This window comes from Cinclus cinclus, chromosome 5 (genome assembly GCF_963662255.1).
Source record: "Cinclus cinclus chromosome 5, bCinCin1.1, whole genome shotgun sequence".
NCBI lineage: Eukaryota > Metazoa > Chordata > Aves > Passeriformes > Cinclidae > Cinclus > Cinclus cinclus.
The window spans coordinates 46,995,177-47,010,553 of NC_085050.1; the positions used below are offsets into that span (position 1 = coordinate 46,995,177).

The following is a 15,377-nucleotide window of genomic DNA, read 5'->3' on the forward strand; positions in this document are numbered from 1 at the left end:
TAAATTCTAACACAGTAAAGAGAAAGATGTTTGCTCTGTCAGGAATCAGGACATCTTTCAAAACAGTTTTTCACAAAACTATGAACCATATGAACCAAAAGTCCCTTCTGCGATTAGAAACCCCTGTGCTCTTACCTTGATTCAAAGGAGGTGAGACACTTCTCTGAAGGGAGTTTGTATGGCAAACTACAAGAGCTTTAAGGTACTTTTATTCCTGTTTTCTAAGGGCAGCGTGATCTGAATAGAATAAAGGGGTTTTTTTTAAACTACATTTGTTAAATGGGAGTTTGCTGCAAACCTGCAATTTCCAAATCTACTAAACCTGAAGATAATTACAGACATGATATAAAAAGTCACTAATATTAAAGTCCGCATGGAACATTTTAAAATGCTTCCTCTTCCCCCCTCTTTTTTTTTTTTTCGTGTCCTCTGTCAGCAGAGTGTTGTAGAAGAATTAACAATAAGCATAAAAGTATCCTTAGGTATTTTTTTGCCAAGCTTTATTTGTTTCCCATCTGTGTAAGAGCCACCCTTACTGGCGCATATCCCTGTAGGGACCTTCTGAGTGTGAGAGTAGCCGTATGTCAAGGCCAGAGCTGGCCGTTAAAATCAGTGCCTCTTTATTATTAAAATGCCCTTCCTGTAGACAATTAAATGAATTTATGAAAATTCTAAATTGCTGTATAGTGATATAAATAGGATGTATGATGAGACATTATTTATGTAATATTATTTATTTTAATAGCCTTTGGGATGGAAAGTTGAGAATGAGAGAAACATATAGATTATGATTTTTATCAGATAGCATTATATAAAGATTTTGACAATAGGAAACAAGACCATGAGATACTAGTTTTTAAAACAGTTCCTGTAGCTGCTATTAATCATGTAGATAATGCATAATATAGGTTGGTTACATAAGATCCCTCAGTTTAAAGTTGACCTTAAAATGTGTAATTTGAATTTGAAATGAAGCTTTCTTCTGAGACAGTGGCAGCATTACTGCTTGAGAAGCTGCTGAAGACTCTTTAGCAAAATGGGAGGGGAAACGGATGGTGCTTATAGCTAGCACTCCCACCTTGCCTGTGGACAGTTTGTTGAAACAGATTTTCAGATTTTAGCCGAAGCTGCTCAGAGCCTGCAGCACAGGAGATCCCTCAGGGCCCCTTTTGTTTGATGCAGGTGAACAGGGGATGGTAAGTCCAAGGTGGCTGACCTTGAACAGGGGTCATCAAATCAGCTGTTGGTAATGAAGCAGTGCAAGAATACCGAAGGCTCACTAAGAACAGTATCAAATATAAAGAATGCACTTCTTGTGTTCCCAGGCAACACATTGTCAACAAGACTGCAGGCAAAAGCACCTACCTTAGTATAAATAGTAGGTATATAGGTTGACAGTGATTGCCATCTTGTGTACAGTGATACTCCCTTAAGTGGTCAGTACCTGCTTTGGCTTAGTTACAGCTGCCATAAAACTTCCAAATAATATGAGTGTCTTGCATGATGGTCTACTTTACTTAATAAAAGTTGAATTATACTCTTTTTAATTACACTAGCAAGTTAAGACAGTGTGATTGGCTTGGTAACTGTGAATGTGAAGGTAAGTGCCCTCTAAGGATTTTTGTTAGTAAGTCTTGCCAAGTTTTGCAAGATACATGAGGAGGGGTTAACTGATAGCTTAATTAAACCTGTTTTCTTAATATTAAGTAACTAATATTAAGCAATTCAGGTGCAGTAGATATTGCTGTCCATGATATTTAGTTTTTACTTCCCGGTTGCTATATAAATAGCATGCTAATTTTTAAGAATCATTCTCTATTGTTCTTTTTTTGAGGGCTCATAATGGCATGTAATGAGTAGTTCATGTAGCACAATATTATCTTTTAGGTACCTAGATTCTGTATACAAAGTTGTAACTCCAGACTGGTATTTTTATATATTTCATCTATAGTATTAATGCATGCTCTTTCTTTTGAGAAAGGAAAATAAATTTTTAAAAATCATGGAAGCAGGGTCTTCCTGCTTTCTCCTTCCTGAACTGTGTGTAAGAACAGCATTTTTAAGAGCTGCTTAGGCAAACTAACAAGCAAGTGGGAATGCTTGCTTGTGGATACACGGGGAGCAGCTCTCCAGGTTGTCTGCTCCTGCACATGTGTGCATGCACTTGTCCTTGCCCATCAGTTAAAAGGTCTCTCTGACCCTCTTAACTCCTTGCAGTGTTTGCAGTTGCAGAGTTGAAGCATGCTGCCTGGTGGAGATCTCAGCCCTGTCTCCAGGGATGAGCGCAGGGAGCATCAGTTGATTCTCCTTGGAGAAGTGGCCGCAGCATGGCACACAGCTTTGCTGAAGCTGCTGTTAGCCACAGGACAAGCACACCAAATGTCAGGTGCCTGGTTGCAGATAAATAATTCCTGATGTGCTGGGCAAGACAAGATACTCTCTATTTAAATCACGGGGCTGGGGTGTCTGCATGCTCTTGCTGGAGATGGGAAGGAAGTAGCTCATCTTTTTGAAAGACAGGTATATAAGTTGTCTGAAGATTTGGGTTAACACTGATTTGCTTCATTTATGCTATTTTTTGTGTGGCTATGAACTTGAAAAGTTTTGGGGTTCTTCTCTAATGAAGTTATTTGGCAAATGCAGGTCGATTAACCCTAGAAATACAAAGTGCACAGTTCCAGCCTGAGTCATAATAGTTTTTCTCTTAATTTTGAGGAGTGAGCAAGACTCTGGGGTTGAGTGTCTTTATTGAGAGCGTCTCTGTTAATAATGTTTCCTATGAGTAAAGCATCATTTTGGAAGTCTGCCATCTTTTTTCCGAAGTGGCACACAGGCAAGAATGGATGTAGTTTAACTGTAGCAAAGTTAAAGGATCCTGCAGTGTTTCGAACATTTAATGTTTGGCTCCAGTTTCTCTGGAGTCTAGACCTTTGAATAGACAGTAGTCTTTCCTGTAGTCCATTTCAAATTAATTTTAGGTTTTCTGGGTCGCTAATTCAATTGATAAGACTGGATTTAGTAACCAAGCCAAGGCAACTGTCAGCAAGTAGTGAAGTATTCTGCTAACATCAATAGCAGCATCATCCTTATCCACATTTTCATTAGTGTTTATGATATGCCAAAGACAGTTATTTTACAATAGGGGCAGATAAAAAAAGAATATATTGCCTTCTAGATCAGTGTAAATTGTTAATTCAGTAGTAGAAGCCTTAAACAGAGTAATAGATCCTAATAGTTTGTGTGATCAAACAACTTAAGGTTGGACATGTTTGTTGATACTGTTATTTTGTATTTTGGAAACACTCTGGGGGTCTTCATGAGAGGAGTGTTAGAGGTCCTTATCTTGAGTATAGATAATTGTGAAGACAGGTCTTATGGAAACTTGCATAAGTGCTTCCCTAAAATTACTGAGTTTCTTAGGTGTTTTTCTAAGAGATAACCCGTGCTGTCATTTCTGATAGTACAGCCTGTGTCCTCAATATGATACACAGGACACTTGGTAGTTGTCAAAGTAGTTGCTCTTTCTGAAGCAGAGTAGCAAAGTGTTGAGACTTCAGTAAAATGTAATACAGACTGCTCCCAAGTTATGGACTAACATATTAAATATGTATTCCTGGAAATCCATGCTGTTTATGGATATATAGTATTTGCTGCTGTTTATCACAGAGGAGACCATTTGCCTCGATTTTTTTGTTTTTTAACCTCTTGATAATAGTGAAATGTGACATCTCCCCTTGTAATACTGTATAATGATGTTTTAATGCTGACAGTAAATCAGTACTTGGCATAATACAGTGAGATATGTAAGCTTTCCCATGTTCCAAGCTGCTTTATGTGTGGGGTTTTACTGTAAGAAAATTATATCATTTGGCTGCATGCTACAAAATAAATTGTAACAAAGATCCCTTTAAAATTCTCTGCTTCTCAGCCTTGGGAAAGAGAAGACAGCATCATCCATTTATGTAAGAAAGCAGTCTCCCCCCAGGCTGAGACAGCACACAAAATTTGTTTTGTAATAAAAAGCTTTGAAAAATAAACTTCAAGGGGAATCAGTGTTGTCTACTCAAAAGCTTTCCATTAAAATTTGTACAGATTAGCCATGGAGAAAGGTGTTACTGCTTTGTTATTATGCAGAAAGGCGCATTACTGCTGTAGACTTGTATTTTTCAGGAAACTGCAATCTGCATACAATTTTCTCTTTGTCTTACCACAGTACAGAACATGTATGGATACTTTTTTGGTGCAGAAATGAGGATGATAATGATTTTTAGAATTAGTTTTAAATTAAGAGGCTGATAGTGCCTTAGGGGTGCCTGTATTCTTACACACCTTAAGGGATATTTTTGTTTTTGGTTTCACAACAGGAGGGGCCTGCATGTGCTGTCTATTTGTTAATTCAGCTAATCACAGAAGGGTACTTTAACTTATCTTGGTGCAATGTATAAGGTAAACTAAGAGTATTTTAATGGCAGGAAGTACAGGACTTCAGCTTTATGTGACTCCCATTCTTCATCTTTTGTTTTGCAGTCTACTCCTTTACATCTGGCAGCTGGCTATAACAGAGTTCGCATAGTTCAGCTTCTGCTTCAGCACGGTGCAGATGTACACGCAAAGGACAAAGGGTATGTAAAATTAATTGATTTATTACCTGTTTTCAGCAGTGGTTTTGTGTTAGTCAAGATAAAGAATTATTTCTTTGGTTCATGTTGCAGCATAATCTCAAGTAGTTGTCTAAGAATGTGATAGTTGCTTCCAAAATCTGAGTGTGCTTCAGATGAGTTGTGATTGCACTTGTTTTAAGTCTTCTTTTACACCTTTAAATTTTTTTCCAAACTTTAATCTTTACTTCCATTCACAGACTACCCTTTGAAATTATGGACTAACAGTATTATTTTTGGAAGGGTGGTGGCAAGAAGATACAAGGGCTTAGTGAAAGATGTCCATTGAAAAAACTTATCTGTGGTCTCATTATCCTGTTTCACATATGTGTATGTAATTCCAAATAACATTGGTAATGCTCGTGTGCTCCCAACTAGTGGTCTTTGTAGATCTGTCTTCATTGAAGCTGACAGCAAAAATCAAGATGCGGTAGAGGCTGAACTATTCTATTTTTGCATTAAGTGTGGTAGTTATGTAAGATATCAGCAGAGTGCACAGCAGTCAGAAATCTGAAATGATACATGCTGTGCGGTATTTTCAGCCATACATTTCTGATCTCTAAGAAGATGAATTTCATGATGGTTGGATTGGAAGGCTTAATTGTAACATTGTAGATATTGGACTTCCAGTGGAAAGCATACATATTGTATTCAGAATTCATAGAAGGTATGTGTGTGTGCTGTCTCTAGCAGCAAACTTGAGGCACTTTCTGTATTTTCATTTTTTGCTGAGTCCAGCCTATCGTTAGAAGAAATTTTAAATTTTCTTAGTTTCTTCCTTTCCCCCCCTTTCTCTCCAAAACTGTTTTAAGTGTATTTAATCTTTTGAAGTTTGACTAATTGTACGTCTTTCATCTGTCTACTTACCCCAATGGCTTCTTTAATGGTACTCTTGTTAAATGCATAATGACATATGCAAGTCAAAAAATAAAAATACACCCAGAAACCTCCACAAAAACCCCAGAAAACCAAAATACACCACAACCTCCCCCACAACAAAACAGAAAACACACCAAAACCTCTTCCCTCCCTCCCCCCAGAAAAACCCCACAAAGAATAAACCACAGAAGTCTTACAGTAAAGCTTTAGCTAATCCCTATTTAGGTAGATCCAGCATTATTTAAGCAAGTTGGAGGTATTTTGCACCTTTCCAAAATTTCAGCATCAGTTGATACAAAGTTTCAGTGTAGATACTGTAATGAGTTTTGAACAATTTCCTTGGAGTGTCTGAAAGGTAGTTAAGTTGAACTTGAACTCAGGGTTGGAGCAGGAGGGGTAGGGAAAATAAACAGAGAAAGGAAAACCTTTCAATACTTACTCCGTACTGAACTTTAAAGCAACCCAAACATATTTAGAAACATCTTATATCCTAGTAAGCTCCTACTTTTTTTTAGTGGGTAATTTACCTTGCTGTTTCTTGTTTATACATAATTTATAAGTAAATAGGCTATAAATAACTGTCACTTCTCATTTAAGGAGCTAAATTAGGCTACTGATTTTATAGAACTCTTAGCTTCTCTTCAGCTGAGTCAGTTCAGAGAAAGTGCTTAGGAATTATTCTGTATTTTCAAAATAGTCACCACTTCTAGTTACTCCTAAAGAGAAGCCCAGCCAAGGTTCTTTCTCCATTGGTCTTTTCTTTCCCTTACAGCTGTTGTGCTGGAAGAGGGAAGTGGCCAGGTGCATTGCTAAAGCAATTGTCTTTGCTGACAGGCCTTGAAGCCCTCAGTCCTTTTAAGATGATCATCATTTTGGAAGGGGGCATCATTCTGAGTGCTCTGTGGAATGGATAGTCTCTCTCTGTCTCACATGAGCATCCATAAGTTGTATTTAAGAAAAGTAATGATGGGAAAAACAGTCTGAAGAATTTCCCCAAAACGAATTCTCTCCTGTGACGAATGTGCTGCTGCTTCTGAGAGTGTCTACCTTAAAATTAAATTTATTTACTTGCTGTCTTAATTCTCTCTGAGTTGGTTTTACAGTGCTGGGAATTACCCCCTGTATTTAATGTAGGCATTATGGGGTTAATTATGGTTTTTATGTATTATGTGTACTGATCTGTTGAGCCATAACTAGCCTAGTTAACTAGAGTCATACTTGGCTTGAATTAAACTCATTTTGTCCTCTGCAGTAATTGCCCATCTTGTATCTCCTTTTCAATGCATGACATTTATTGCATCTTGTGCTTGTGACTAAATCCCTGTTATTTACTTTGCTAGTGTCATTTTTAAAGTATGGCCTGCAGTAATATAGCTCTAAAAATATCATGGACTCTCTTAGAAGTATCTTGAATAGTTAAATAGGTTGTACTGTAAAAAATAGAGGCAAAATCAAGTCATTCCACGGTCTAGAGCAGCATTTTGAGTCTGCTTTCTATGGATATTTGTACATCTTCATAAAATACCCAGGAGTTACATTAGTGGTGTCTGGGGAGTTTTGCCTTTCACATAGCATTTTAAACAGGATTACCTATTTAGGCAGAAGCAGAACACTGCTGAGGAAATTGAATGTGGAATGGGACTTTGCCCCATCCTTAGTAGCTTCAAGAAAGAGAATGTCAAAGTCTGTTAATGCTAGTCTTAATGGTAGATCAAATATCTGTGGCATGTTAAGGCAAAAAAAAGAAATAAATAAACTACAACAAAATAACCCTCCAAAACCCAAGCAACAAAACCCCAAGTTTCATGCCACTCTTAAACAGTATGTTGTTTGGGGAAGTCAGATTTTCCCATTAGTTTGTAAATCCTAATTTTGAAATCCCTAACTGCTTTAATATTTTAACTTTAATTTGATCTTTTCATCTCAGTAGTGAGAAAATTATTCCTCCTTTAGAAATGCTGCTTTAAAAAAATTTGACGTTTGCCTTCTTCCATGCAGTGGTCTTGTGCCTCTTCATAATGCATGTTCTTATGGACACTATGAGGTTACAGAGCTGCTGCTTAAGGTAAGCAAAAGGATGGAAAGTAATTGCTGTTGATTTAGGTGTATTAGATGGGATATGAAGTGTTTATATCAAAGTTGAAAAGTAATTATTTTTTCCAACTAGTAACAGGTTTCAAACATCATATTGTCATTTCAAAAGCCTGCAACTTTTAGGTCTTTATTGGAACAGTATGTGTTTTTTTCCTTATCTGATTTCTTTGGACTGATAGTAGAGTTGAATCTTTCTGTTCAAAAATCAGATCACAGAGAAATTCCAATTTTTTTTCACAGATTCAACAGTATATTTTTGTGTGTACTGGTATTTTTAATTAAATTTTTTGTGTGTGTTCATACATGAGTGATTTGAGGCAATTTTTTGTAATAAAATGAAAATTTGTAATCTTTTTAGTTGTTGAAGATGATTTCTTACTAATCCAAGGCTTTTTTTGCTGTGCTAGCATGGTGCCTGTGTGAATGCTATGGACCTCTGGCAATTCACCCCTTTGCACGAGGCTGCTTCCAAGAATCGTGTGGAGGTCTGCTCCCTCCTGCTGAGCCACGGTGCTGATCCCACCTTGGTCAACTGCCACGGCAAGAGTGCAGTTGACATGGCTCCAACACCTGAGCTCAGGGAGAGACTGACCTGTAAGTGTTTTCACACTGAAAGCACTGTTTGGTGGGTGGAAAGGGATGCTTTCCTTCCAGGCCACCTTCCTTGAGCTTCAGAAGTGGACGCAAAGCAGCAGAGTAGCTGCAGCTGTGCCCTGTGCTTTGAAGCGCACAGGTACCTCTGATAATACATTGTTTGTCATATTGCCTGCTTTTCTTAAGTTTAGAATTATTAAGGCACTGCTGTATCAGTGGCCTTGGGGTTTTTTTTATGTTTAAAGTCTAGTTCAGTCACACAGGAGCCTCTATATTGAGGCTCTGTATTGCATTGAGGAACTTACAGAAGATAAGTAGCCTTGGTGTGCAACCTCTGAGATAGAAATAACATTAGCTTCTTTTGTAGTCTTTGCAGTTTGTTATGCTGTTTACAAACTAATATTTCAACTTTTTCAATACAAAAATACAAACAATTTCAATATTTCAACAATTTTAATTTGTATTTCTTTGCTTTCTGTCTTTGGGGGATTTGTTTCCTGACTCTTATAAAATGTAAGAGATAATTAAATGAGACGTGTGGAAACAGAGCATTATGAAGTTACAGAAACTTCTTGAGCATTAGATTCTCAATTATAAATAAGTTTTTAGTTTTGTCTCTCACCTTTCCAGTATAGCAGAAGACCCCAGACACTAATAATGTGATCCTGCGCTACTCACAATCACAGCTAATCAGGTTTCAGTCTAGTCACTGTTCTTTGCAGGGGAAAATGATGAGATCATGTGGAGCAGAAAACTTTGGTCTAGGAGAAAAGAGGAGGGCATTAGTATCTTTTAGGTAATCTGAGTCCTGGGTAAAAGCTTTTGACTCTGGGGAAGGTTAATTTAGCATATATTTAAATTAACAGGCAACAAAAACCCAAGCCAATTTAAACTTCGGTTTATTCCAGTATTTAGATTTCCTCAAGAGAAATGAGGGAAGATTCATGTCGATTAATATTCACTGAAATGTGTAAACAAATGTGAGCATTATGTCAAATTTGGCAGTATCTTGATGGGATAGCTTGTATTTGCATCCCAAAATATAATGTTTTTTTTATGTTCTGTAGTTTTTTGGTCTTATACTTTGGGAATAGTTACATTGTACTTGCTATTTCAAGATTTATTTGCATTTATGCTTTGAGTAATGCTTTGCTTACAAAGAAATTTTTAGACCAGACATTAAAACAAAGGTGGGAGAAGAAAGACCCTCATTAACAAACTTAGGATTTCAAGCTTGCTTATGAGACAAAAATACTTATATTTTTACTGAAATCAAAGTATTTTTTTCTAGCTTCTGTGTTCAGATGTAATTTTTGCTAACCTGCATTTTGTCTGAACATTTTGAGTTATTTTTAAATAACTCAAAGTTATTTAAAACTAAAATGAACTAGTTGCTGAGCTAAACAAGATCTGGAAATAGCAAAATTAGCCATCTGTACTTGCCAAGATATGCCTGCTATCAAAACCTGTTTTATCTTTGGAGCAGACTGGTTTCAGCTGCTTTGCTAGTTAGCTTTCTTTGAGACCAATAGTTTAGTATTTTATATTTAAATTTTATGTAAGTATTATTGTTGGTTTTGTTGTTACTGTTATTTATAATTTTATATAAATTTATATATATACTTAGGCTTTACAGTGAAGTATTTGTCATACAAATACAATAAAGTTTTTGGCATACAACCATAATGCTTTATTTTCTTAAAATTATCTCATAGCATTGCATTGTGCTCATTTGAACACAGACGTGGGTAATGTAGAGGTCCCATATGCATCTAATGTTAAGTGGGTGGAGGCTGAAAGGGGAGAAAGCTATAAGGATTTAACTCAAGGAATAGCTTCCCCTCTCCTTTACAATGTTCCTTTGATTTCAGCAAAACTTTTCATGTTCTGTGACCCATGTCAGCTGCCACCTGAAGACATGCAGAAGCATTCCTCTTTCCTCTCAATTGAGTATAGCTGTCTTTCTGCAGTAACATTTATAAAGGTGACATTTTACTGAATATAAAACGTGTCTTTTTACTCTAACAGACGAATTCAAAGGACATTCTCTACTGCAAGCAGCCAGGGAGGCAGACCTAGCCAAAGTGAAAAAGACACTTGCTTTGGAGATCATTAATTTTAAGCAGCCACAGTCACATGAGACTGCACTGGTGAGATTATACAGTCAATCAATTTGTTTTATGATAAATACGCTGGTAGCCTGGAGTCAAGGAGATTTATTTCTAAACTATGAACATTCATTCATCGTCTGAGTTTGAGAATTTGGCATTGAACACTTTCTATACTGAAATAAAATCTCTGTTACAGAAAAAACATAATGTAATTTATCACTTTTTTTCTTCCGACTGCTCCCCAGAAGCTCTCCAGCCGCTCTTCACCTTTTCATTTTTCACGTCTCTTGCGTTTTTCCTATAAACCTCTTTTTCTGTTGGTCTGTTGCAGTGGTTTTTTATGGGGTCAAATTTTATTTCTGTAGCTCAGCATTTCCTTCATGTTTTATGTGAGGAAACTTGAATTACAAATTTTCTTCATAGGATACATAAAATTGTGGTGAAAATAGGTGTATATCACAGGATATTACAGGTTTGGAATAGTACTGACAATACCACATTAGCTGTAGAAACAGGGTTCTTTTGAGACTTTCCTGGCATTATCCTGCTCTTATTTAATTGTTTAAAGAAGCAGTGGAAGCAAAGAACACAGCCAGTATCCCAGGTGTAGTGAAGACTTTGAAGCTGAGACTGATGGTATCAGCTGTTCCTATGTGGCATCTCTTTAGTTGTGTAATGATCACTTCGTAGTCCTGTGATGTTCTTTGCTCTTTTCCGCCTGTTGATTCTGAAGAGGCGGCTGGACCAAATGGGATATTTTAGCTCTACTGATGTGTTTGGTTCACTGTTCACTAAGTGCTTGACTGTCATTTTTCAGTTTTTGGATGGTATAATATGATTTCCAAATAATCTCAAATCCAAATGAAAGGACTTATCTTCCAGGATCAGATGAGATTATGTGTAATCTAATGGATCTGTTCCTGCCCTAAGCATGATAACATTTTCCATGGCCCACTGGGGTCCCTGCTGTATTAGCCAAAAGCCAAAAGCAAGCACCTGACAAGGGGTTTTAGTGTTGCTTTGAGGTTTGGCAATACTTTAGCATTTGTGTGTTTTAGGGCTTATTTATCATATAGGCAGGAAATAAGAGACAGGATATTTTCTGCAAAGCCTTAAAAATGCTGCCGCTCTTCGGAGCAAAAGTTGATCTTAATGTTTATTTATAAAGCTTGCCTTTGCAAAATTTGGACGTGCCCTGCTGATTAACAGTAGTGTGGAAGCTTGAGTGAAAGTTACTTCATAATGAAGGCTGAAACTGGACTAAAGATAGTTATTAGTACTAGTGTGCTACCTATTAGCATTGGGTTTGGGGTTTGTCTAGTTGTAAAGGCTATCACTTTGCTATTGGAAAGTTAGACAACTCCTCCAGGAGACTTACTACCTTGTATGGATTACTGCATTAAAATGTGGGTAAAGATATAAGCAGAAAAATCAAAAAGTTTCTTCTATTTCTCATAGTCTGCTATCTTGAGATGTCCAGACTTGAAATAAGCATTTCTGGACTTGATATTGAAGTTTGGTGTTCAGTCTTATTATGGAACCATGCTGCTAATTCCAGGTTTTAGGAATGCATTGGTAGGGCCACTGTTGAGAAACCAACAGATGCCAGCCAGATTTAGGAGAATAGTTGCACCTAGCAAAGGGCTGTGTGGTCCCACAAGAGCAGGCATGGGCGTTCAGAAGCCCTGTGTTTAAAGGTGTATCTTTCTCACAGAATGGGAAAAAAGATACTCTAAGAGAAATATAGGTCTGCTTATTACATAATCTGTAGTTGGGTGCATGACTCAAATGGCCATTAGCAAGGTCAGTACACATTGGAACAGCAGAAGAAACAAAGTGATGTTCAAGTCCTGTCAATTTGACTAGCAGCAGAATCCTTACATCTTTGGAGCCTCTCTGTAAAAAGTTCGGCTGTTTCAAACTCTATCTTTCCCTCCTTTATTATGTGTCAGCTTTATCCTGATAGCTGGTTAATGTAGTTGGGATCATACTGCTTTTTTCCTGACAAATTTAAAATTAAAGTTGTTTTCCTGAGTAGAATAATTTTGCATTGATCACTAACCTGTATTTTGTTCAGCATCAGGAATTCTGTTTGTAAATTTTGTAGTCTGATTTTAGCAGAATAATGTGAGGGATGAAGTAATGTATTTTTAAGGTTCTTTATCATCTGTGTAGTTGAAATATGCTTTATATTTACTTTTTTTTGCAGCACTGTGCTGTAGCTGCTATGCATCCGAAGAGGAAACAAGTTACAGAACTATTACTCAGGAAAGGAGCAAATGTAAATGAGAAAAACAAAGAGTAAGTTTCTGAAATGTCTTGAGTTTTCCAAAGGCCTCTCCCATGCTAGGAATGTAAAACTAATACATCACTTTTTATTTCCTGCCTCTAGTTTCATGACACCTTTACATGTTGCAGCTGAAAAAGCTCATAATGATGTCATGGAAGTTCTGCATAAACATGGAGCAAAGGTAAATATACTTGCATGTATTTTATTTAAGACAAAGGGCAAGACGAAGGGTTATGTTGATTATTTACCATGTAAGTTTTTATGATAGTTATTGCTTTTTATTCTGTATACCTTTTTCTTCTTGTGTTACCACTGAAGTTGTTTCATCTGAAATAAGTACAGGATTCTCAGGAATCCCATGTGAAAATTACTTCTCTCCATGTAACTGACTACAGGCTTTAGGGGTCTACCTTACTAATTTTAATGAACTTTTATATAATTTCTAATAAATGTGATTATCTAGGTGCCTTGTGTTGCTTTATCTTGTTTGCTTGAAAATACCCAGTGTCTGAGGATACTGACACTGAGTTTAGTATTCTAATGCTGAGTATTCCTTAGCCCTTGCTTGCTTCTTATTCTCGTGGTAAGATTCTTTTGCTGTGCTCTTTTGCTATAGGTGCCCGCCTAAGTAATTTGTGAGCTTGTGGTGAAGCTTGCTTAGAAACACATTGCTCAGCAAGTTATTAAAGGCAGAGGAAGGTATAACTAGCTTTATTTAGAATGTGGTTTAACCATCTTTCAGAAATATTTCAGAATGATCTTTCTACAAGTTTTAGCAGCAAACTTACTATTCATGGTAATAATATACATCTCTACTTAATTTTCTCAGAAAATCTTCTTGATGGACACTTTCTTTGTATTGGCTAAAATATAAATTATCTCCTTGTTTTTGCGTTGAATGGGGCTCAGATTACTCTTTTTAAGTCTTCCTCTTCATTCAGGGAGCTAGAAATTAAGAATTCATTGTTACAAATGCCTGCTGTGTTGTGTTATTGCCTGTAATAATGATCAATAGTCACTCTTGCTGCAATAGGAGGTATGAGCAATGTAGTTGTATGGACAGTTAAGTGTTTTTAATTTGGAATGATGAATTTTAGTTTATAAACCTATATGAGAGCTCACTGCCATATTTCTGTTTCACTTCCGTAGTGCTTCAATGGCATCATAAAATAGCTTAACAAGAATACCACATCAGAGTTGATTGTATTTGAGAGTCCTAATGCACTGATGACTACTAAGTTTTGCCTAAGGGGGAAATCAGGGTCAAAAATCTTGATTATAGTTATTAAAATTCTTGGTTATTATTTTTCCAGCTTCACTCTTAGTAGCATACCTATGTTCTGAAAGAAAAAATTCATTTTGCCATAGGAACCAATACCTCATAACTTTTACAGATCTGCTTTTGCACAGGAATTCAGTACTGGTAATTGGATAGCCACTGAACTGGTCATGCTGGAGTTTCAGATCTACTGATACGAAAGTACTACCAGCTTTGAAATGCATGGAGCTTCTGTGTGCTGCTGCTGTACTCTCGTTATTTAAATTAGTGCTCTCCTGAAAATCTATCTCAGTTGTAGTCAGGTTAGGAGTAGGCTCAAAGATGGCACCCTACCTATAATGGACCCATTTTGTTTTGTCAGTAGCGCATTATGATGATAGCTTGTAATTCTTTTATCTCCTGAAGCAGGGATTCCTAAATCATGATTCATGAGTCATTTGTGGATTGACTGATGGTGCTGAGTGGTGCAGAGTTATCTACAGAATGATGCTGAGTGGTGTGTTCTATTGTTTATTCCATCAACAGTATGCAAATAGAGGGACATGGTGATTGTTAAACCTCATTCTTCATTCATATCCCATATCCTTTGTTATTCTGAGGATAGGCCACCCACATTTATGATCTAGCAAAGCACTTAAGTGCGTGACAGGAAGGTGTTCAAAGTTAATATTACGTGCATATTTCCATACTGCAGTGGATCAGTGTCCAAAGTTTCTTAGCCATAAAACAATACTCAATGTACCCATATTTTTTAATGAGAGGTAGATTGTTAAGGCTTTATGAGGCACTTCGAAGTTTCCAGATGGGATGTGCTCAAGAGTATTAGTTAGTTAACTAGGCATATTTGATCACTCTAAAATGTTTGTTTTGCTTGTATATTATCATTTGACCTCTTACTCATGCTTTGACTGGAGGCATTCAGTTCATGAGATACTCTTGACATGGGTATATCTTTGTTTCTGACTGTTGTGACATGGCAGCTTTCATTCCTGAAGCATGATACGGGTTTTGATGTTTTTCTTTTGTTGTGTGTTTGGAAGTTTTGCCTTCGTGTTTTATTTTTGTGTCTTGAATTTTAGTTACTTCATAAAATGTAATCAGGTATATTAACCTCTTTGGTCATGTCTGGTTGTGTTTTTTACAAGAGAGGTTTCTTATGAGCTGGTGAAACTAGTGTCCCTGAAATAGCAGCCTCCCAGTGAAAATCCATTTGTTCTTTGAACTGTACCCTCCTGCTTTTTAAGTACTTCTCTGCTTATTTGATGCTTCCTTCAGTGAGGCATTTGCATTGAACAAGCTGATTCTTCCTAGACTTTGTTTTGGTAGGCTAAAAGCCTCAAACACCTAATCTTCCCTCATAAGGGAACATTGCCTCTTCCTATTCATCCTTATAGCCCCTTCTCTTTACTAGCACCAGAGGAAATCTTGGAGTTCAGGCAACAAGAATAGAATTCATTCCCCACTTCCTTCCA

The 15,377-nt window shown here is 36.9% G+C and overlaps 1 protein-coding gene across 1 annotated transcript in view; it reads left to right on the forward strand.

The window, feature by feature from the left end:
* The window catches only part of TNKS (tankyrase), a 142,495-nt gene that overhangs the window by 98,466 nt on the left and 28,652 nt on the right, over positions 1-15,377 (forward strand). The window contains exons 6-11 of the mRNA XM_062492920.1: positions 4,528-4,622; positions 7,536-7,602; positions 8,039-8,225; positions 10,254-10,375; positions 12,546-12,637; positions 12,729-12,807. Coding sequence (XP_062348904.1) covers positions 4,528-4,622; positions 7,536-7,602; positions 8,039-8,225; positions 10,254-10,375; positions 12,546-12,637; positions 12,729-12,807 — 642 coding nt within the window. The remainder of the gene's footprint in view (positions 1-4,527; positions 4,623-7,535; positions 7,603-8,038; positions 8,226-10,253; positions 10,376-12,545; positions 12,638-12,728; positions 12,808-15,377) is intronic.